This window comes from Scylla paramamosain, chromosome 34 (genome assembly GCF_035594125.1).
Source record: "Scylla paramamosain isolate STU-SP2022 chromosome 34, ASM3559412v1, whole genome shotgun sequence".
NCBI lineage: Eukaryota > Metazoa > Arthropoda > Malacostraca > Decapoda > Portunidae > Scylla > Scylla paramamosain.
The window spans coordinates 10,127,720-10,150,420 of NC_087184.1; the positions used below are offsets into that span (position 1 = coordinate 10,127,720).

Sequence of the window (22,701 nt, forward strand, 5' to 3'; positions counted from 1 at the left end):
ACCTTGCTGTCCTAGTGTGTGGTGTGTGAGTGGTCTCAGTCCTACCCAAAGATCGATCACTACAAGCTCTGAGCTCTCTCCTTAGGGGTGTGGCTGGCTGGATGACCAGCAGACAAACGTAGATGGATAACACATCACAGACCAACACTATGTCCCACCTGCAGTGTTTTTTATGAACCACAGTCACTCACCCTAGACACTCTCTCTCTCTCTCTCTCTCTCTCTCTCTCTCTCTCTCTCTCTCTCTCTCTCTCTCTCTCTCTCTCTCTCTCTCTCTCTCTCTCTCTCTCTCTACCAACTTCATTTACCTTCAATAAAAATGCCTACTTGAATCATGTAGTACTTGTCCCTACCTCCATGCCAGGTCATACCTCAGGAACATTCATTCTACTACTCTCTCCTGAACAACCTCTGCTACACTGCAAAAGACTCAACCCTTTCCTGGATCTTGATTCAGCTGCCATTTGAACCTCCCAGTGAGACTCTCATGGCTGGGCCATATTTGGTCATTTAGAACAGCTATACATTCAGTGCTCGTTACATGCAACTGGCATTCCTTGCTCCACAACTGTCCCTTTTGTATATAACTCATCCCACCATTCATCTGTTTCATTTGTGGTCTTCCCCTCACCCTTAGGCCTTTAACTTCTGTTGTTATCTTCACAAATTACAAAAGTTTGTTTAGAAAAAGCTGATACTTATTGCTAATTTTAATTAAGTGTACTAAAAGCACCTATCCCTTTACCTGCTTGTAAACTAGACAGATGTTTTTAATATCTTCTAGGAAATATTCTTATAAACATCACCATACCTGAAATTAAAATAAATTTGCATTAATGAATTGGAACCAAACTGTTTTTGTTAATCAGTATGTATAAATGAAAATCATATTTTCATCTTTTTGAATAAAGATGACAATAAATATTCTTTCAATCTTGTAGAGATGACTAATAATGAACACTATTTCTAGTTTGAGAACAAGAAAAATTATGATCAAAATTCCTAATACAATCCTAATTATAAAATAATGAAACAATTATACACAAGTTATCTGAAATACAAGTAGTCACACATATTCAATACCAGATACAAACATGCAAGAGATCCTGTAATACATGAGAAGGAGTCAAAAACAAAATGGCAGAGAGAGAGAGAGAGATAACCTCACAATAAGGGAATGCCAGAAATGGAAAAGATAAATTATTTTTTGGCATGGCTATCCTATCAATGAAAGTCACGCTATGAGAGCAAGGTGTCTGAGATAGTATAAGAGAAGAAAACAAATTTTCATAATTTATTGAGAGGAGATATCTGAAATTACTGAAAAAAGACAGATGGGAAAAGAAAAGAAAAGAAAACTTACTAATGAACATAAAACAAACAAAGATGATCATGATCCATATCCAGAAGTTACAGGCACGTTTGTTGTATTCAGAGAGGCGCTCTGCCTGCACCTTGAGGTGGTCCTGGTTGGAGTCTGCCGTTTTGTTTGCTTTGTCAATATTCTGAGTGAGGAAAACTTGTTAAAATAAAATGAGAGTTCTTTTGCTAAGTCTAGATGCCTAATATTTATGTATATCAGATGGGTGTTCTTGAGAAAACCAGACTTGCATGTTTGTTTTGAAGGACTCTGAGATAAACCTTTAACTGATCTGTTCCAATACGTTTTAATTAAATAATTTCACACAGAAGGCAATAATTTCCAAGTCATCTTCTGATGAGTAACAAAAGATCTTACCCTTTAGCTGAATATTTTTTCCTTGACATGAAATTTTGGTCCCTTGGCAAACTGTATGAGGCTTGAGACAAGAAGAAAAGGAGCCGACAAGGTATATCTAACACACAAATGAAATAAGAGACTAAACTCACATCTATATCCTTTCTGATTATCTTGTTGGCAATCTTGGACTGCTCCTTCCATTCCCTTGCCATTGTGATCATGTCCTCCACCATCTTCTCTCTCTTCTGCTCATCAGACAACAGCTGGGCCTGGAAGTCGTCTGCTGTGATGTCTGCTGCTGCGCCTGGCTTGCGGAACCTTGCCTCATTCTCGCTGTTGGGGTCTGGAGGGCAGATGTGATTTTTTTTAAATCAAAGTCTAAAATGTTATGAGGACTGTATTGCTGGTTACCTATTCTGAGAAAGTTTGAGGTATTCAGGTATAATTAAGTATTATACAATATTCTTGCTATCCATAAAATTGCTGCCACTCCAAAGAAAGCCATTGTCTTTAGCAACAAGTTACAGCAGAGTAGTTGATTATTTCCAGAACAGACCTCATCATATAAAAACTCAGGTAGACCAGTTGCAATCATGTGACAAACCAAGTAAACCCAAAAGAATAATTAAGATGAAATAAGATCTGTACATTACAGTGATTCATAATTTTGAAAAGTGCCATTTATGTTTTCGTGTAAGCCTTGTTCAGTGAAATGTTGCCCGCCGTGCTGTATAGTCTCTAGTAACTTCCCTGCACAAGCTTACATCCAGACAACTTCATTCAAAGTTTTCTTGAGTGATGAGAAAAAATTATAAATTGTGAGCAACTTTCACGATTATTTGAGCTGACGGTAAATTTTTTAAAAGAAATTAAAAGCAAATGTTTATAGTAACACAGCTCATTCCTTGCACTATCCTTAGAAAGTAGTAGTGTTTTGTCTTTTAGTCTTATAAATATATTCTTGAACAACATTAAGAGTGTAGTCCAATCCAAAGCAAGACTTTTATTATTCTATTACAAAAAAATAAACTTAAGTATGAGTTTACTATATCCCTGTACCATTTGAAGGGGTTAAAATAGAGACTTCTTGAAAAATTAAGAGTCCTTGAAAGAAGTGTTTAAGACATTCTCGGGATTAAAACAAAAACTTAACCCCCTAAAAATTCAATACAATCCTTGAAAAGACATTAAGACCTCATCCTCAGCAGACTCACCAAGGTTGAGGAGATCTTGCCGCAGCCTGTTGGTGGTGGTGGTCTTTGTGCGCTGGTGGATCTGCTGTGTGAGGGTGTGCTGGCTGGTGGTGGCTGTGCCATGGGGTATGAGCTGTGAAGCCGCAACAGACTCCAGTGCTTCAGGCTGTGAAACGACCAGGGTGTTAGTCTCTGGCTTATCATGATGCACAGAGAATTACTGAATGAAATCTGGTACCATTGCTGAGCTTGTGTGTTTGAACAGCTATTATGACAAGAAATATGAAAGAGAGTATGGCTTAGGTGTAATAATGTCTTCTTAATTACAACTCCTTGAAAGTTTTTTATAGAAACTCATCTAACTTGTCACTCTTTGAAACTGTAACAAGGGAATTACAGGACAAGCCAATTTAGTTTTGAAAGTATCTTGATATGCCACTCTTGAAAATACTGAAGTTGAATGGCTAAAAACACTCAAGCTGCAGGAAGGTGGGTAAATAGGTAGTGTTCCAGTTTCCCAGCAGAAGGGATGAAAGAGCAAGAATATTGGTTAATCCTTGCACTAATAAGATTGCAAAATATGGGTGAGAAGACGTTCAAAATCTAATTATCTTATTTCCCACTCATATATATTTGCTTTACTTCATCATTTATTAAGTGTTCATTCTCTCTCTCTCTCTCTCTCTCTCTCTCTCTCTCTCTCTCTCTCTCTCTCTCTCTCTCTCTCTCTCTCTCTGAGCCTAATTGTCTTGCATGATCTCAAAGTGGCACATACTTACACATTTCTCAGTCTCCAGGACACTTCTTAGGAAGTCCACTTGTCTCCTGTAGTGCTTCAGTGTTTCTTCATTTGGTGCACTGCAGAAAATATCATGTACTGACTTGCAAAAATAAACAGTACAGGAGGAACTTCAGCCATGACAGTGAGGCTAAAGCTGACTATAGTAATGATGACATGTTGTTTTCATGGGACAAAGCAGGTCTCCTCCTTTCAGCTGACAGCCTTATAGAACTGATGACTTTAGCAGTAACAGCATGAAAGACAGCAATGGGAAAAAATATATATATTACAAGAAATCAATTTGAGCTAAAACAACTATATTAACACAACTCACTTTGGACTTTTCTCCATCTCAGGAATCTTCTTCTGCAGCCACTCTATGTACTGTGGATGACATAAATAGATATCAGTTTCCTTGCCCAAGTAATGGTGAAAGTATTCAAATATCAAAGAAAAAGTGAACCTCTATACTGCATCAAACTTCAGTGTATGTTCCAGTACTGGCAGTCTTCATGTATTTAATACCATGAACTTTCGACAAAGAATACAAGTATCAGGTCAGGCAAGCACTATGGTGCCCACTCTAAGTTGATCATATGTAATTAGGTGATACTTTTTGTAAAGACTGGAACTAACCATGGCTTTATGTAGATTGGAAATAAACATGACTGTGTAACAGGCAGTACTCACACCAGTCTTGTGGTATTCAGTGACTCATGAAATTTGTCATTGTTACATATTGGTAGTTGTATTTGGAGAGTTCTTCCAAGTCCAACATTTCATATAAGAAAGTGCAGACAGAATTACAATCTACTGCCATTCTCAGATGAATTGTAATTTATGAAGGAGTTTCATTCTTTAAAAAATAAGTCATGAACCTTAAATTTTTTTTAATTCTCCATTTATTACATTTTTAATATTTTAAGATAAAGTCATCATGTGTTTTATTTAGAAATGAGAATTTTGCATAATTTTATGTAAATCAAGACAGATGACAAGAAATATTTTATACATATTTTTTAAAGTCTTTGAAATTGCAATTCACCAGTGAATAATAATGATAAAACACATCTTAGGAAATATAAAATGAAAATCTCTTGCATTTCTTTATTGGTCATTTACATACTTCCAGTATCATCTATCCATATCAAACTGTATTGCTGAGAACTGTCCCCAAGGAGATGACTGCAAGTGAAGGTCCCTATTTATTTATTCCCTTTTTGTATTTTCTGATCCTCTTTTACTCCCTAGTCTCACATATTCCCCCACTTTACCCCCATTTCACTGCAGTTTGTCCTCTATCCACTGCATCTACCGTATTTATTCATGCTTTCATCATCTCCCATTTTTTCCACTTAAAGTACTTTGGTTCATCCACTCAAATACTCAACATTTAATTTTTTCACTTTACACACATGTTCACTACTTTCACCATCTGTTCTTTAAATATCTATGTTACAATATACATACTTATCTACACTATGTACATGATCCCCTAGTTCACACAAATGTCAGCTAAATGTCTGCATCCACAAACTGACAATAATCCTACACATCAATGATGAAGACTACCAACCAGCACTGCAACAAAACACAACACTCATGCCCAAGTTTCTGTCTGGTAGCGCTTCTCCACCTCCTTCTTCATATATTGTTCAGCATCCATCTGTCCTGCACCACGACCATGCTCACAGATGTAGGTCAGCGCTTCATACACGTCAATGGGAACTCTCTTGGCATTACCAGCAAAGTATACCCTTGCCTGCTGCTCTCCTATCAAGTGCCACAGGTGAGCAGCATTCTCCCTCATCACATGCTGCACATACACCTTGTCTTCCTGGTCCCTGGAGAATGCACAGTAAAGCTCTAGCTTGTCCTCCCTGACCAGCCCTTCCCACTCATCCTTGAAGAAGTAATCCTTGGCTTTGTTCCTGCACCCAAACACCATGACTAGGCCCTTGCTGGCACCACTGGAGACCCGCTCCTGAATGTATGCACGGAATGGGGCACATCCTGTTCCTGGTCCAATCATCACAACTGGTGGTACGACTTCAGACTCCAGGGGAGGGAAAGTCAGTGTTCCAGACTTGATCCAGACTGGGATAGGGGTTCCAACCTCCTGCCGAGCCAGCCAATTGGTGCACAGACCTAACCTTGGCCGTCGCAGTACTGTGGTGTAGTTGACGACAGCAACAAGTAACTGGGTCCTGTTTGGCATGGCAAGGCTGGAGGAGGCAATGGAATAAGGTCTTGGCTTGATGGGAGGAATGAGATCAAATAAATAGTCTAGAGGAATATTTTTTTTTGTATGTGGAAAGTCTGCTAACACCTCCATGATGCTCCTTTTGGGCCTGGTGCAGTAGTCGTGAAGTGCTTGCTGTCCTTCTGCTGTGGTGAATTCCTCAAATTTTTCCTTTTCCATCTCATCATTTGTAAAGTATGATAACATCTCAAAGAAATATCTCTTAGGAATAGCTTGTATATCAAAGTATTTCTGTACACATTCTTTCATAGTACAAGGAGTTGGTAAGACAGAGGCCAGAGGGAGAGTGGCATTAGGGTCATTCAATTTTAATAAGAACTCTAGGTTAGGATCAAGTCCAAGAACATTGATAAACTCCTCAACATGTTCTTCTAAATTCTGTGGCTGAACCATGAGTACATCACCTGGCTTGTGTTTGGTCTTGATCTCACTTGTATCAAACTCTATTAATCTGACTTCCTGAAAGTGATCTTTAGAGGTGACCCTCTCATTCCTGGTCACCTCAGCAAGGCATGGACATGATGCACACGCTTCTCCTTGTTGCTGTGATGTGTCTGTCATCCTATCACAGTTGTTTTTGTCCACAGGAGCATTTGTTATCACCTTTAACTTGTATTTTGGAGGCAACATTATCTTTGAACTTAGAGGTTTAACACCCTCTGCAAGTGGGTAGAGTTCCAAAGCTTTGTTCCACCAGTTTTCAAGCCATGGATCAATGACAAACTCAGGTCCCAGGTCATGCTGGTCATCTCCAAGGCCAATCTTCAGCAGAGGTTGACCTCCTAGATACACCAGCAAGTTATTTAATCTCTTAGCTGAGTAGTTGAACTTCTGGTAAGATGAGTCACCTAGACCTAGCACACCAAACTTCAAGTGAGACAGAAGTTGTCGATTCCTTCGCTGTGACCACAAACCCTTGAAGAAGTTCCTCATGTTGTCTGGGTCGTCACCTTGGCCAGTAGTGGCAGCAACAAACACTGCCAACGTCTCCTTCGTCAGTCTCTCCAGAGGACAATCATCCATGGCCAGCACTGTGGGCTGGAAGAAGTGCCGGAGAGCTTCCCTCCCAATTCTCTCAGCTACTTCCTGAGCTGTCCCTGTCTGGCTCCCATACAACACGGTCATCCTCCGACCCTCCACCCACTGAAAGAAAATGGCAACTGGTCATGACTTGTAAAGATCTTAAATTTACAAAATACAACTTAAGTAAGAAAAGTCTTGATTGCCATTTTCTCTCTCACAGTCTTATTTGCTCGTACACTACAGATATTGAGTTTTATCAATAAAATAAAAACCAGGTCTCCAATGCCCACCTTACATTTTATATCTATGTGGTGTAGAATGACAGGTAGTATATTTGTGTACCTAAGATACCAGCTTATACTTGGATACCGCCTATATGAGTAAATAAGCAAATTACAACCTCTTACTCAATACCAAAAATGAAATGCCACATCACTATATGACATAAATTTTTACTTAAGTCAATGACTAAGATTTTGTTTCAAGAATCAAATCAATGCAAGTACTAGGTATATAATTACAAGTAATTTTGACTACAATTAGCAGACAAAGATTTACGAGGTCACAAGCCAGAAATATCCCAAATCTACAGGTTTCCTAGTTTCCATATGTCCAATATTTGCTCACTTAATATAATTCAAATAGTGAGAATAATTAATGTACATTGTTATCACTAGCAAAGTTATGATATATTTCAAATAAATCATGTACACAGCAGATATATAAATTACCTTTGGTGTAACATTTGATGCAATTTTACTGCAATCTCTCTCTCTCTCTCTCTCTCTCTCTCTCTCTCTCTCTCTCTCTCTCTCTCTCCTGCAGCATCACAGCCACCACACTCACAGTTGTATTATTTTTGCTGGCTTACAGAAAAAATACTGATCCTTCCCAGTCATATACATATACATGCAAAGTTTCATGAGGAAATATTCCACAAAATGACTAAACTACCACAACCTAAAAAAAAAAAAAAAAAAAAAAAATGGAAGCAGCATTTTCAGTGAAATAAAGGTTAATCACCAGGAACCAGCCCATGCCACACTGATGAAGACTGTCCAGAATTTGAACCCTGGCACAGGAAAACAGACATGAATGTTACTAATCAAGCTACAGGTGATCACCTGTGACCCTTGCTGTGTCTGCAGCCCTATAATTGGCAAACAACTGTATCATACAATATTTGATATATATACTGTAATCTACTTTCAACTGTTTGTTCTCATTACAGTAATGATAGTTTCTAAAAACACTTTATTCCATGAATTACATTATAATACATATGTCAGAATGAAAGGTAGACCTGCCTGCTCACAAAGGACAAGTGATGGTGGCCAGAAAAGTGGAAATTTCAGTTGTTTTTTGTATGAGCATAAGAAACGCTCCAAATTATGCAATTAAGAATTTGAACGTGATAGTAAGTGCTATGGGTGTATTGTGTTAAACTGCAATAGAACCGTGACTTTTTACCCACTGAATGCAACGCCTAAATGACCTGAAATATCTCACCTGTATCTCCTCTGGATTCACAGCTCTCTCTCACTGGCCAGCTGTGTGCATCAAAAAGCTCACCAATCACAGCCATTTACTTCAAAGATGAAAGGCTTGAATATCCTCCGAAGTTTCAAAATCGGTAATGGTTATGGTTGAAATGAAGCTGTCCTTCCCCGGACCCAACCCTGCATCTAACCTAACTTAGCCCACCTCAAGTGTAGCTGGGACGAGTAACAATCATGTAGCCTACCCGCAACACTCCTGCATCTACTTGGCCACAGTGCAGGTAATAAACAGGGCAGATAAGGAAGGACCACTGCCACTCACCTTCTCAAACGTCCAGTCCTTGGGTTTGCTGCCATTGGCCATCTGTTGCGTCTCATCCAGTAGTCGCATAAAGTTAATTTCCAGCCTGGACCGCGACACCGGAGCCTCCATGACTGTGTGTGTGTGTGTGTGTGTAACTGTACGTATGTGTGTTGACAGTCCTGCGGTGTGGAACAGCTGGCCGATCTTGATCTCTATTATGGTGTTTTGAATTATATGATCGCTCCTAAGGTAATTATCATATAACTCTGTTGCTGTTTTAGAATCATCTTGTCACAAAGGTAATGCTGTCACCTGATCAACGTGATGATGAAATGAAGATTTATTATTGCTTATGCATATTGCAGGTGCATCAGCTTTACGTAATCAAAACAGGAAAACTTTTTGCATGTCTTTTTTCATGCCTGATTTAAAATTGTACAATCATAAAGGAGATAATATAAGGCAGATATCATGTCATTAGAATAAAGACGGCCGTGAGTCATGGGCGAGGTGAGGTGTGACAGTGACAGGTGTGTTCGGCCACCCAACTCTGTCCCGTGCTACTTGTAACACAATCAGGGATGTTAATCCTACAAATTTATTTACATTAAGTCAGAATAAAAAGGCAAGTGAGGCTTTACAATGGAGCAACAAGAAGGAAAGCATTGTGTATATACACCGCTAAATAACATAAAAGTAATCGGACAAGTGGACAACACATCACTATCCGAAAATATATCCAGCTTATGTACTGGTGAAAAATACGATATTATTTCACATATAAGCAAGCCGTAGTGTGCAAGAAGAAAATACACACTACAAACATGTGAGAATCATGTCTTTTTCTAACCAAGTTGTTAAAGATATGATGATTTTTTCAAAGAGTTAGTCAAGTAATATTAGTACTTGAGTGTACTTTAATCCCGAGCAGCAGCTGAGAGGTGGCAGGAGGCGGTTTGGGGCACAGAGAGAGTTGATACCACATTTCCTCCAGCAGGAAGCAACACAGACGTTGATCGAGGGAAGCAACAGGAGCAGTGAAGGGCAGGATGGTGCTGATGGTGATGATAGCGCGGGCCACGGACGGCCTGCCCCTTGCCGCCTCCCTGCAGGATGATGAACAGGTGGGTACACGATAGCTCACCCTTACGTGGACTTAAGATAACATGGACACTTACTTTATTTGTTAGTCATCATTTCATACTCTCCGCTGCAGTGGTAATGGTGGTGCCAATGGTAGTAGTGATAGCAGGAGTGGAACTGGTAGGAGGAGGGAGAAAGTCGTCTAACTGAGTCTTGTCTCATCATTCAGTCCATGCAGATTAATAAAGATTAACACATTGCTAACCATTGACCTTCTTCCGCTCTGTTGGGACTGCCTGAGTGACGGAGGCGACTGCATTGTTATCACATCTCTGTAAAGGGAACAGATGAAAGGAGGCAGAAAGTTTCTCGGCTTAAGAATTGTCAAATGGAGCCTCCTTAGGCAAAGAGTAATTTTGAATACAAGTATTAATATGTTTAAGAACAGGTATGACCAGTCAGAGGATGAAAGAATGCTGGGAAGAGGCACCATTCATGCATCTTGAATCTTTTGCTCAGGTGATAGCACAAATCAACAATATATCTATCACTGAAGCAACCTGAGACTTTTTTTTTTTTTTTTAATGTAGGTAGGGCACTGGCCAACGGCAACAAAAATCCAATAAAAAAAAATGCCCACTGAAATGCCAGTCCCATAAAAGGGTCAAAGCAGTAGTCAAAAATTGATGAATAAGTGTCTTGAAACCTCCCTCTTGAAGGAATTCAAGTTATAGGAAGGTGGAAATACAGAAGCAGGCAGGGAGTTCCAGAGTTTACCAGAGAAAGGGATGAATGATTGAGAATACTGGTTAACTCTTGCGTTAGAGAGGTGGACAGAATAGGGGTGAGAGAAAGAAGAAAGTCTTGTGCAGTGAGGCCATGGAAGGAGGGGAGGCATGCAGTTAGCAAGATCAGAAGAGCAGTTAGCATGAAAATAGCGGTAGAAGACAGCTAGAGATGCAACATTGCGGCGGTGAGAGAGAGGCTGAAGACAGTCAGTTAGAGGAGAGGAGTTGATGAGACGAAAAGCTTTTGATTCCACCCTGTCTAGAAGAGCAGTATGAGGGGAACCCCCCAGACATGTGAAGCATACTCCGTACATGGACGGATAAGGCCCTTGTACAGAGTTAGCAGGTGAGGGGGTGAGAAAAACTGGCGGAGATGACTCAGAACGCCTAACTTCATAGAAGCTGTTTTAGCTAGAGATGAGATGTGAAGTTTCCAGTTCAGATTATAAGTAAAGGACAGACCGAGGATGTTCAGTGTAGAAGGGAGGGACAGCTGAATGTCATTGAAGAAGAGGGGATAGTTGTCTGGAAGGTTGTGTCGAGTTGATAGATGGAGGAATTGAGTTTTCGAGGCATTGAACAATACCAGGTTTGCTCTGCCCCAATCAGAAATTTTAGAAAGATCAGAAGTCAAGCGTTCTGTGGCTTCCATGCATGAAATGTTTACCTCCTGAAGAGTTGGACGTCTATGAAAAGACGTGGAAAAGTGCAGGGTGGTATCATCAGCATAAGAGTGGATAGGACAAGAAGTTTGGTTTAGAAGATCATTAATGAATAATAAGAAGAGAGTGGGTGACAGGACAGAACCCTGAGGAACACCACTGTTAGTAGATTTGGGAGAAGAGCAGTGACTGTCTACGACAGCAGCAATAGAACAGTCAGAAAGGAAACTTGAGGTGAAATTACAGAGAGAAGGATAGAACCCGTAGGAGGGTAGTTTGGAAATCAAAGCTTTGTGCCAGACTCTATCAAAAGCTTTTGATAGGTCCAAGGCAACAGCAAAAGTTTCCCAAAATCTCTAAAAGAGGATGAGCAAGACTCAGTAAGGAAAGCCAGATCACCAGTAGAGCGGCCTTGATGGAACCCATACTGGCGATCAGATAGAAGGTTGTGAAGTGATAGATGTTTAAGAATCTTCCTGTTGAGGATAGATTCAAAAACTTTAGATAGGCAGGAAATTAAAGCAAAAGCAACGCTAGTTTGATGGATTAGAACGGTCACCCTTTTTAGGAACAGGTTGAATGTAGGCAAACTTCCAGCAAGAAGGAAAGGTAGATGTTGACAGACAGAGCTGAAAAGAGTTTGACTCGGCAAGGTGCAAACACGGAGGCACAGTTTCGGAGGACAATAGGAGGGACCCCATCAGGTCCATAAGCCTTCCGAGGGTTTAGGCCAGCGAGGGCATGGAAAACATCATTGCGAAGAATTTTAATAGGTGGCATGAAGTAGTCAGAGGGAGGAACAAGCCCAGACTCGTCCAAGGTAGAGTTTTTAGCAAAGGTTTGAGCAAAGAGTTCAGCTTTAAAAATAGATGTGATAGCAGTGGTGCCATCTGGTTGAAATAGAGAAAGGAAAGAAGAAGAAGCAAAGTTATTGGAGACTGGCATTGCAGTCTGAATTGTTGTTAGGTCAGGTTTGATTAGCTTAGTGTTACTGCTAAGATGTACAACAGCAGAGGGTGCAGAGTGAGCCCAACAGTGGGCATGCAGTGATGTCAATTATGAGTGACATGTCATATTTTTCAGTCTGGGCGAGGCATGTTGGACTACCAAAACCAGGCCAAGATGCTGTTCAAGAAGTTGACCCCCAACAGTCCTGCCAGATGTTCCATAGAGACTGGACAATATGTGTTCCAGTGAGTGATATGTGTGGAAGGAGGACACATGCCCAGGGAGTCATACTTGATTCAGCAACACCATTGACAGATGGTCCACTTTCATATAAACCATTTTTTCTGCATCATGATTTATTTTTTTTATTTATTTATTTTTTTATTAATCTGAATCTGCACATAATAATTATTTTGTGGAGTCAAAGTGTGTATTTCCCTGAGTGGTGTGTGTAAATAGGCAATGCAGCTGTGAGGCTACTGTGGGTGTGGCTTACTACTTCAACAATGTCTTATACTGTCAAATGATTTATGATGTGTGATATATTCAGTGTTGTGCTTGAATAACAACTCTTTGCAGCTACATCATTGAGAATGATGTATGTCACTTGGTGCTGTGTGAACGAGGCTTCAGTAAAAAGACTGCATTCACCTTCCTGGAAGAAATGTCATCAGAATTCACGTCACAGCACGGTCACAGGGTCTCCCAAGCCACTCGGCCTTACTCCTGTATTGAGTTCGGTGAGCTGCCTTTTGTCTCCTTTGGAAGAGGTGCACTGCATGAATTCAGGAATGTTTAGGTTGACTTCATTGTTTTATTTTATTTTATTGCCCTCTAGAAATTATCATGTGGTTCATGACTTAAATTGTTTCTGCTGTTCTATATTTCATTATTGAGTTATGAAAGAAAGCTGTAGTTCATTTTAGCACCTTCTTTGGCAATTGACATCTATCATACAAGCTTTCAAGATGGTGAGTGCTTATTCTCTTACTAGCATACATCATAGATTCCTTAAGTCTTACTATTACTTCTTAAATAGATACTTATTTACAGAAACCAAAAAGATCTATGCAGTCATAAATCTTTCTATGTTACTCTTTAAACAGACACGTACATACAGAAGCTACGCCGACAGTACAGTGACCAGCGAGGCAGGCGACACCTTCACCAGCTGCGAGAGGACCTGAATGATGTTCAGCGGATCATGATGGAGAATATTGATGATGTGCTGCAGCGGGGAACAGCTCTTTCAGGTAGGTATTGAGAGAGAGAGAGAGAGAGAGAGAGAGAGAGAGAGAGAGAGAGAGAGAGAGAGAGAGAGAGAGAGAGAGAGAGAGATAAGATAGGGCATGTAAACAAAAGCACATATGACATTACAGTAATGTTGTAAAGGAGGTATATGTAATGCTATGATAGTTAGGGTTGACCAACATTAACTCAGGCCTTGGTGATCATTTATAGCTCAGTTGGTAATGGGTGGTGTATATCAAGTATCATGTTAGGAGTTTGATCCCTTGGCTACTTCCTCTCTTGGCTATACTTTAGATATATTTCACATTATTAGAAGATATGAGGTGTTATGGAGGAAAGATAAAACACTTTAATGATGGTTTAGCACTTTGAATATAAAAGGAGCTCAATAATTTGACTTGATTTTTAATTAAAGTTGACTGATTTCAAATGTTCCAGACCTTGAAAACAAAGCTACGGGACTCTCCAGCATGTCAAAAAACTACCACAAGGATGCACAGTACTTGAATATGAGATCCACTTTTGCCAAGATTGCTGCAGGAGGTGTGTTAACTCTAGTAATCCTGCTTTATTTCTTTGTCTTCTGAAGAGAAAAGACATCATTCTCTCTCTTTATAAAAGATGATGCAACAGAGCATGCATCAGGAGAGATTTCTCCCAGAAGTGTTTGCTCTGCTAGGATATGTCTTTCAAGTTCTCTGAGAAGTGTTGTCTGATGGCTTATTCACATGCAGCTGTGTGTACAGATGCCCCATTCAAGACAGTGTCCAAGTGAATAAGAAATGTGAGTCTCGAGTCCTCCACATTGTGATGTCTCTACCTGCCATTTCTTTCACTATCACCTTACATCAGTGAAACACCATTTTACAACATTGTTCAGTTGGAAATTGTCAAGTATGGAACTGTAGAATATACTGGGAAATTGTGTGTGCTTATCATTTTATAAACTGTTACACTTGAAGTGACTGAGAATAAATATTAAGTGTTTTATCAACCGAAAGTGGATCCATTATTCATCTACACCCCCATAATGAATACAATAGAAACAAATAGATTTTTACATTAGTTTGGGAAGGACAATGTGCAGTTAATGAATCATACATATTGCTTGGCTTTTGAGAACAGAACCAAGTGTTTTACAGTGATATTCGTTTCAGAACTTTGTGTAATACTGCTTTAATTTTTCAACTATTTATTATTTCTAAAAGTAGATGGTTTCCAGGAAAATTTTCATGACCAGGAGGTCAGTAAAACACTATATTTTTTTATCAGCATATTGTCTCTCCTGGTGTGGGGTTTCCAGTATCTGTATCTGTTCACTTTCTGTTCAGCCTTTCTGTGAATAGCCCTAATCCTTCGCCATTTTCTTCTCACTCCTTCACTGGTGTCCTTCATACAGGGAAAGAAGCAATGAAGTTTACAAATAACCAGCCTTGTAAAACCTGTAATTTTCATGAGTTGCAAAGGAAGAATTATATATATACTATTGAGCAATTATTTTACTGTAACATAATGCAGCACCATTACATAGTCAGATTTTAATATTTATATCTAGTTTTAAGTGGTCCTGTAATGCATGGTGTACGCAGAGTTGTTGGGTGTAGTTGTCCTTGTATTATACTGGCCTTTATTTTGTCTTGAGAGTTTTCCAATTAGATATTGTATTGCCATGTTAATTTTGTTTTAAGTTTTCCTATTAGAAATTGTATTGTTATGTACATTATATGTATACATTATTTTTTTCCCTTCTTTTTTCAGTAGGGATATTTATTAGATAAAACTTCCAGGAGTGGTCAAGGAACTTTTAGCTTTTGAAGGTAACAGTTCTGTGTGACTACAATAAGTGTGCATGTGGCCAGCATGAAGCATACACAGGTGATGTAGTTTTGGGAATTATCAAGAATGGTAATGTTGTAGTTTCATCCCACTTACCATTTACTGTATTTCACAAAATGTTTTTCCCTCCTTGCTTTAAATTTAGTATTTAATTATTTTTTACATTAAAGTAATTCTGACTTGTTTTAACTGGGAATGATGACTTTTGAGATGCCTTGAGATACCTGTCCCCACCACTCTTCCACTGATAAGGGAGAATTATTAGAAATTCAAGGATACTGAATCCACAATATAAATAACAGTGAATGCAGCACATATTTATTTTCTTCCTCCATTTTGGCATAGAGACCATGCCATTATCAATGATCTGAGTTAAAAAAACACAAAAACTACAAAGAAAAGTACGAAATACACATATATGCACATAATTTAGCAATGTACAGAGGACAGACTGACATATTGTTCAGACTGAGAGAGAATCTCTTTATGTACAATAACCCTAAGATTATCAGTTCAGTACTGCAATCCAAATCTATCAGACTAGTTCAGTAGACTCAGGCAGCAGCACTGTACTGTAGATAAAGAAGTTGTCTCTTATTCAGAACAATGTTAACCTCTTTTCTATATTTGCAGTTACATGCATATACAAGTATGTATATTTTTTTAAATTTTATAGGTTTTTTTTTTTTTTTTTTTTTTTTTATCCCAGATCCTTTGGCAGACTCTATGTTGAAACATTGGAGGAAAATAAAGATGTTCTTCACTGCAGCTCTCAGTTATTCATGCTGGAACAAAGGAAATTTAAGGGAGGTAGCATTAAAACCCATCCCTATGTGGAATTGCTGGCCTGGTATATTGATGGATGAATAACATTAAAACTGATATTTTCAATGGAAGCAAGTCCAAATAACAGGAAACCAAGGACAAACGTGTTTCATGAAATGATGAACTAAAACCATTCCTACAGAAACAATCAAATAAATATATAAATAAAGCATAACAACCTAAACCAAAATAACTAATATTTATTCTATCATAGTGACAGAAGGTTAATCTATGTTGAAGTCCAGTTAAGCTTCCAGTCACGCTTGCCTCCAGGTTTCCCTCCTTGTTCTTCAGACCCAGTCCCAGCAGGCAATAGTTGGATGATCATTCTATAGTTCTTATTCACATTTAAAGAATATGAAAATCATGTAAGTTGGTGGGTTGAAACTGCAATAACACCATTAGACCTGCCAGTTCTGTATGACAAAGGTCTTTTGAGATATTAAGTCTTCCCTGGGTAATAATGATGCATGTGTAGTTATGCAGTGGCGTGTTCATTTTTTTAGGGGTTTTAGTCGTCTAGAGATGGAGACAGTTTTCATGTAAATCCTTATGCTGCATGTTTCCTTTGTTATCTAGCAGTTTTTGTTCTTTTCCATCTGTTTCCAAATACGTATCTATCCACTGAGTTATATTTTGATGGTGAATTTTCCTGATACACTGTCTAGCTCTCCATAGGATCCTGTACGTACCTTTTTCTGTTGCAATATTACAAACCAGTTGTCCCTCTTATTCCAGTAATACTTGTTGCATCCATCCAATGGATTACACTGTTGAATCTTGCAAAAATCAATATAAATTTTCAATAAAATTCTGTGTCTGTTGCTTGTTGCAAGTCCTTCTGAATGTACTAAGAGTTGCTTTTGCCAGTTTGTGCACACATTCTCCTCCTTGGTGAATTTGGTTTTCATCATGAGTATAAAGTAACCCAGAAACATGGTCACTATTTACTCTTGATTTAGTTGATAAAAAGTACTGTCCTTTATTAAAGCAATAATTTTCTAGAAAAGGCAAAACAGCTTCTCAAAGGAAAAGGTTTGAAGACAATCTAAATTGTATATTCTTCCAACATACATACATACATACATCCAAATAAGCTGAATATATCTTTAAAGCCATTTCAACATCTTACAATCAGTATAAAAGGGGATTTCTTATCATAGTTTCCACAAACTTTTACTTATTTAACAGGATCACTGATTAAGATTGAGAGCCCCAACACTTCACACTAAGACCAACATCCAGAGCAGCTGCTCCTTCACCAAATACTGACCATCCTGTTTTCTGCATTCCTTATGAAAGATACTAGATTCTGTTTCTGCATCTACTCATGTTTACAAGAAAAAGTAAGGTCTAGATAAAGACTTCTAAGTTACATCAACAAATTGAATACATAACTGACTTCTATCCAACATGTATACAAACATTATTCAGCAATGTGGTAATTATAAACTTGGGAAATATTCAAATGATCATAATAGAATCATAACATTGTATTGACCACCACCATGCATCCTTCCAGAGCATCCTCACATTATAAGTCTGAGCATTAGTCTTAAGCACTCTAGCTCCTGGCAGACCACCATTTCTTCCTGTGACTATACTAGTAGTGTCATGTTTGAGCAAGTTATTATAGCTTCTAATCCTTTTAACTATACTACTAGAGAATAGACTCATCTGCATGCCACCTCAGTTACCACACTGCACTGCTCAGTCTAATAACAGCAAACAGAGAACTACTGAGAACGAATGCACGAATGGTGACAGTGGTGCTGCTGCTACTGGCTGGGTGTGTGTTGTACTGGGCACTCAACCTCTGTTTCAGTCAAAAGTTAATGTGTTAAAGGAAATCACTGGAGTACCACACATCCTTACGGAGCGAGTCATTCATCTCTCCTCCACTCACACAGACCATCACCACCACTCGCAGGGAGGGAGGAAAGGGGGTCTGGAAGCACAAGAACACCTTCCCTTTGTGCCATTAATCAACCTAGGATGTACAGGTATGTTTCTACTACCAGCTCCCATGCCTCAAGTAACTGTGGTGAGCAAATTAAGTATGTAACAATAGGAAGGGTTACTGTGCCATAAGCTACAATTACTGCCCCACCAGCAGGTCCTCTCACCCAACAGACAAAAACGTTCTACTCAACATTCGGGCTGGCACCAAGATACAACTATTGTGAATTAAATTATCAAAAATAAATAGAAATAAATACTAATCACTTCACAATGATGGAATGACTTGGGAATCAAAAAGAAAATAAAAAAAAAATCATAAAGACCTGCTAGGTACTATATTCTTCTGAACAGAGGTGAAACCTTAAGTTCCACCAAAACTGTTGTCACAGAAAAGATTGGCACCTCTCTCCACTTTCCTGCCAGCATGACATGGAATAGTACAAAATCTGGCCTCTGGCCTTAATTTAACCGTCTTTACACTTTTAACAAGTTAACATTAGGTTTGTCGTTCAAAATGAAACTGTAATCCTAAACCTGATGCTAGAACTGTTGGCATGGTGAGCAGTCTTGATGGATGGCCACTAGGTAGCCCAACCATGTCTGCCAGCACTCCTCTTCTCAAAACTGCCAGGGACAAACAATATTACTTACGACTGTGTAGCACAGAAAAGAAAAACTGACAATGATGTTAAAACTTTTGTAAGATTCATAAATTTCTCAGCTACAATTTATAAAATGAACTTTAATTTTAAAAATCTTATTTTTATGAGTATGATGCCTAAAGAATTCCCAATGAATGCAGCATGTTTTCAGTTCATTTGTGGAGACCTTGCAAATGTTATTAGTAATTCATGAATATGGTCATTATTCTGTGATCAGTTATAATATAGACAATTAAGACAAAGACAGAAAACAATTTAAACTTTCATAAAATATTAATTTATAAATAAATATATTTAAAATTTGCCAATTATTTTATTGAATTTTTCTGGTCAGATGGAAAAAAAAACTGTTTATAGCAAATGACATTTACTAATACAACCATAATGAACACTGACTTCATCCACCCCTATGCTTGTAATGTGAACTGGAAATGCATGAACTATTTGTCCTCACCCTTTTTAGATACTCCATGGCACACTCTCTGGCCCGAGCATTGACAGCTAGCTTCATCTCTGAGATCTCCTTGTCTATCTCCTCCATGAAATGAATCACAAAGTCCACCAGTTTGTGCTTGAACATTTGCTCCGTGTGGAAGTTAGTAATGAGGAAAGAAATGTCGTAACCCTGTCAACAGAGGCAACAATATTACATTTTGCTTGTATTCTTACTTGTGCAATCATCAAATGATAAAACATTTTTTCTCTTAGTAGACTCAATAATTCTCTCAATGATTGTCACATTAGAATGATTATAGGATATTATCAATTTGAAAAATATTGAAATTTGAAAATATATTCTTATATGTTATACCAATTCTCCTACTGTACTGAGGTTTTTCATAAAAGTTTAGAATCTGAATTAAAAACATCATTCTGAAAAGAAAACGTCGAAGTAAATACCTCAACAGGTTTCCTTCGAAGAATGATGAAGTTTTCAGCCCTCATCATCATAAATCTGAAAACAAAGCAAACATTAGAAAAAATTCCAATTGCAAAAAGTTTAGATTAAAATAATAATGAAAATTTTCTTTTAAAATACGACAGCCAACTGACAGTCACAAAACAATTTCCCAAAATTTAGTAGTGAACATGCCATTGGTTACCTCATGAATTTGTGGCACAGGATGCGTTCAATATCATCTGCCTGCTTGATGGAGATGGAGATTCTGATGGAATTGATAGAAGGCTCAATGAGGACTTTTTCCTTCTCATTCCTGCTCACCACCACAGCCGTCATCAGCAGCTCTTTACTCGATCTGCCCAAGTGAGATACAGGAAATATTCAAGCCATTACAAAAACCTGTGACATTTTTTTCAAGCATTTTAGCCACCAATGTAGCAGCAAGTAATGATTTCTTATCTTACTTACCTAACTTCAACTTCTGGCTTATTATGTCTTTCCACAACTTGTGAATTGAAGTTCTGAAGACACATTGCCGCAGAAAGCGTGTGCCGCACAGCACTCAGATATGGACGTAGTGTAGCAGACTGAAAATAGATATAGATATGAAAACTTGCCAAACACCACTAATATTGCACATTTATATCTATACTTCCTTCACAGTAGTAAATATGATGATCTGAAGATTTTATCAAGGTTTTGTGATGGGCCAATTATACAAGTTATTAGTTAACCAAACTTATTCTAACATTCTCCCAAAGGAGCTATGATTGATCTGGTGCATTAAAAATACACTTTTTTTCATTACTTTGAAGTGCTAATGGTTATAGTTATGTTAAAAACTGTTAGAAATGCCTAGTTATGTCCCTATCCCACCTCCTCCTAAACGAACCTGGGCACCTGGCAGGAAAGTGCCTTTGGCTGTGTCCTCCCCACAACTACTAGGTTAGACTTTAATTAGACTTAAATTCAGAAATCCCTTCACTGCTGCATGGCCAGGACTGTTACATGGTTAGTTCGACTTGCTTGGCAGGGAATCAATACAAAGCAGTTCTAACAGTTTTCGATGTGACCGTCGTTCTCAACACATCAGAGTATAATGAAAAATAGAGACATTTTGCCAACAACTAGTTCAAAATATCAATTTACCCAAATCTTGCTGAAAGATGAAAATGTCACTCTATCGATGCAGTCAGGTGGACCACTGTCTGCACTGTATCTTTAGGTATTATAGAAATAACCTTAAACTACTTATTTCTAATAATTAATTTCTGGGCAAAAATATTATGTTTTTTTTTTTTAAATCATGATCTACACAATGAAAGGATTAGCAATTAAATTAATGAACTGAATTAATGTAAAGCCAACCTAGCCCTCAGATGGAAATGCTAATGTTGTTTCAGTATTATCTGTATCTTTTCCTTTCCCTCACTTTAACCTGCAGGATTATAGCAATTCGTGTATACCTGCAGTGAAGCGTGCATGCATGTGTATGTGGAGGAAGGGCGGGGTAATGAACACCCACCCACACACACACAGTCATACAAACAAACAAACCACCAGACTAACTCTCCAGCACCTCCCTCGCAATACACATTGACACAACAACAACCAAAGCAACAACCCAAGAGGCCTAATCGGAGGGCGAGAAATTCGACCAAATAACCACAACACCCAGCGTGAGTCATTCCCTCAAGCACCTCTCACTACACCGCACTGTAAAGCCTGCTGGTCATTTTCCGCATACTCCCACACATCTTTAAGTCCCATGAAATAGTTACCATGTTGGGGAGGCAAGAAAATTATGTTCCTGAGGGTGAAAAGTTGGAGTAAACAGCCTGGGCCCCGCTCCCTTCCTGTCACTTATCTGGGAGACACCCGGCGCGTCCCAGCGTCTGTCCCGTCGTCGGCTTCAACTTAATATAAAGTAAATTAATAAGTATCAGTGAGTAAATGTCTTTTTTTATCATACTTATTACTTGTTCCCTTGTTAATATTTTATTTTCTGTGCTCAAAGATTTCAATTTATAGCATCAGTCACTGTCTCGACTCCGACTTCACCTTAATATGTCCGAATTAAGCTGTATAAATGTGTAAATATCATCTGTTATGCATTCCTTCTTCATTTATCTATCTGAATTTTTAGTTCCTATGCCTCATGATGCTGATTTGTAGTTCCAACTTCTATCCCTATCCTGGTTTAATTTTAACGTATACCAATTAAATATTGTGTAAATGCCATTCCTTTCTTATTTATCCATTTGAAATTTAGTTTCTATAGTCAGAGATATTAACTTCTAGTTCCAGCCTCTATCCCAACCTTGATTTAATTTTAACTTACATAAATTAGATTCTATAAATGTGGAAGTGTCACCTTTATCACTCGCATTACTCGTTCATCCATTGACATTCCTATTATGCTTAAAGCTGTTTCTGGTATATCTTTTTAGTTCACCTTAATATACACGAATTAATTAGTATGAATGGTTAAATATGATATATATTTACCTCATTACTCATTCACTTATCAACATTTTCAAATCCCAAGCTCAAAGGTATCAATTTACAGTTCCAATCTGTCTCGGGTCTTTTGGTACGGCTTCATTTTATAATAGTTTACCTTGAATTTACTTTGACTTCCTCTTCTCATCGAATGTAAATATCTGATTAACACTCATTACAATATAGTTTACGATAATTTATTTCCTATGTTCAGGTCTAAAGGTGAAGGGCTAAAATAAATAGATAAATAAATATTAAACAAACAAACAAATCGGTAAGACGAAAGTACGTAGACGAAACAGAAGCGAATGAAATGCCAAAATGTGTCCATTGTCTCATTCACAACATCCCATCAGTTATTTTCCCTGTTGGTCTGTCTGTATGAATGATTTACACTTGACTTTATTTATCTGTTTTTTAAATTTAATTAATGTTATATGTAGTGATTATGTGAGTGTGGTAAATATGAAAACATTTGTAGAGAAAACATTAGTAAAT

At 38.2% G+C, this 22,701-nt stretch overlaps 4 protein-coding genes across 4 annotated transcripts in view; 1 reads left to right on the forward strand and 3 right to left on the reverse strand.

Moving 5' to 3' along the window:
* LOC135089963 (vesicle transport protein USE1-like) overlaps nucleotides 1-4,472 on the reverse strand; it is a 5,313-nt gene extending 841 nt beyond the window's left edge. The window contains exons 1-6 of the mRNA XM_063986151.1: nucleotides 4,431-4,472; nucleotides 4,029-4,078; nucleotides 3,693-3,771; nucleotides 2,935-3,079; nucleotides 1,870-2,063; nucleotides 1,364-1,505 (exon numbers count right to left, since the gene is read on the reverse strand). Coding sequence (XP_063842221.1) covers nucleotides 1,364-1,505; nucleotides 1,870-2,063; nucleotides 2,935-3,079; nucleotides 3,693-3,771; nucleotides 4,029-4,078; nucleotides 4,431-4,472 — 652 coding nt within the window. The remainder of the gene's footprint in view (nucleotides 1-1,363; nucleotides 1,506-1,869; nucleotides 2,064-2,934; nucleotides 3,080-3,692; nucleotides 3,772-4,028; nucleotides 4,079-4,430) is intronic.
* Nucleotides 4,473-4,787: 315 nt separating this feature from the next.
* LOC135090137 (NADPH-dependent diflavin oxidoreductase 1-like) lies at nucleotides 4,788-9,031 on the reverse strand. The gene is made up of 2 exons (XM_063986524.1): nucleotides 8,802-9,031; nucleotides 4,788-7,100 (listed from the first exon to the last, which is right to left on the reverse strand). The coding sequence occupies exons 1-2, from the start codon at nucleotides 8,910-8,912 to the stop codon at nucleotides 5,295-5,297; spliced, it is 1,917 nt and encodes a 638-aa protein (XP_063842594.1). The 5' UTR covers nucleotides 8,913-9,031; the 3' UTR covers nucleotides 4,788-5,294.
* Nucleotides 9,032-9,688: 657 nt separating this feature from the next.
* LOC135090138 (vesicle-trafficking protein SEC22b-like) lies at nucleotides 9,689-16,987 on the forward strand. The gene is made up of 5 exons (XM_063986525.1): nucleotides 9,689-9,907; nucleotides 12,400-12,509; nucleotides 12,844-13,004; nucleotides 13,371-13,517; nucleotides 13,954-16,987. Exons 1-5 carry the CDS (start codon nucleotides 9,833-9,835, stop codon nucleotides 14,100-14,102), a joined length of 642 nt encoding a protein of 213 aa, XP_063842595.1. The 5' UTR covers nucleotides 9,689-9,832; the 3' UTR covers nucleotides 14,103-16,987.
* Nucleotides 16,988-17,218: 231 nt separating this feature from the next.
* LOC135090139 (actin-related protein 2/3 complex subunit 4) lies at nucleotides 17,219-21,625 on the reverse strand. Its single transcript, XM_063986526.1, has 6 exons — nucleotides 21,483-21,625; nucleotides 20,170-20,288; nucleotides 19,904-20,056; nucleotides 19,701-19,755; nucleotides 19,255-19,425; nucleotides 17,219-18,762 (listed from the first exon to the last, which is right to left on the reverse strand). Exons 1-6 carry the CDS (start codon nucleotides 21,483-21,485, stop codon nucleotides 18,757-18,759), a joined length of 507 nt encoding a protein of 168 aa, XP_063842596.1. The 5' UTR covers nucleotides 21,486-21,625; the 3' UTR covers nucleotides 17,219-18,756.
* Between the last annotated feature and the right edge of the window lie 1,076 nt (nucleotides 21,626-22,701).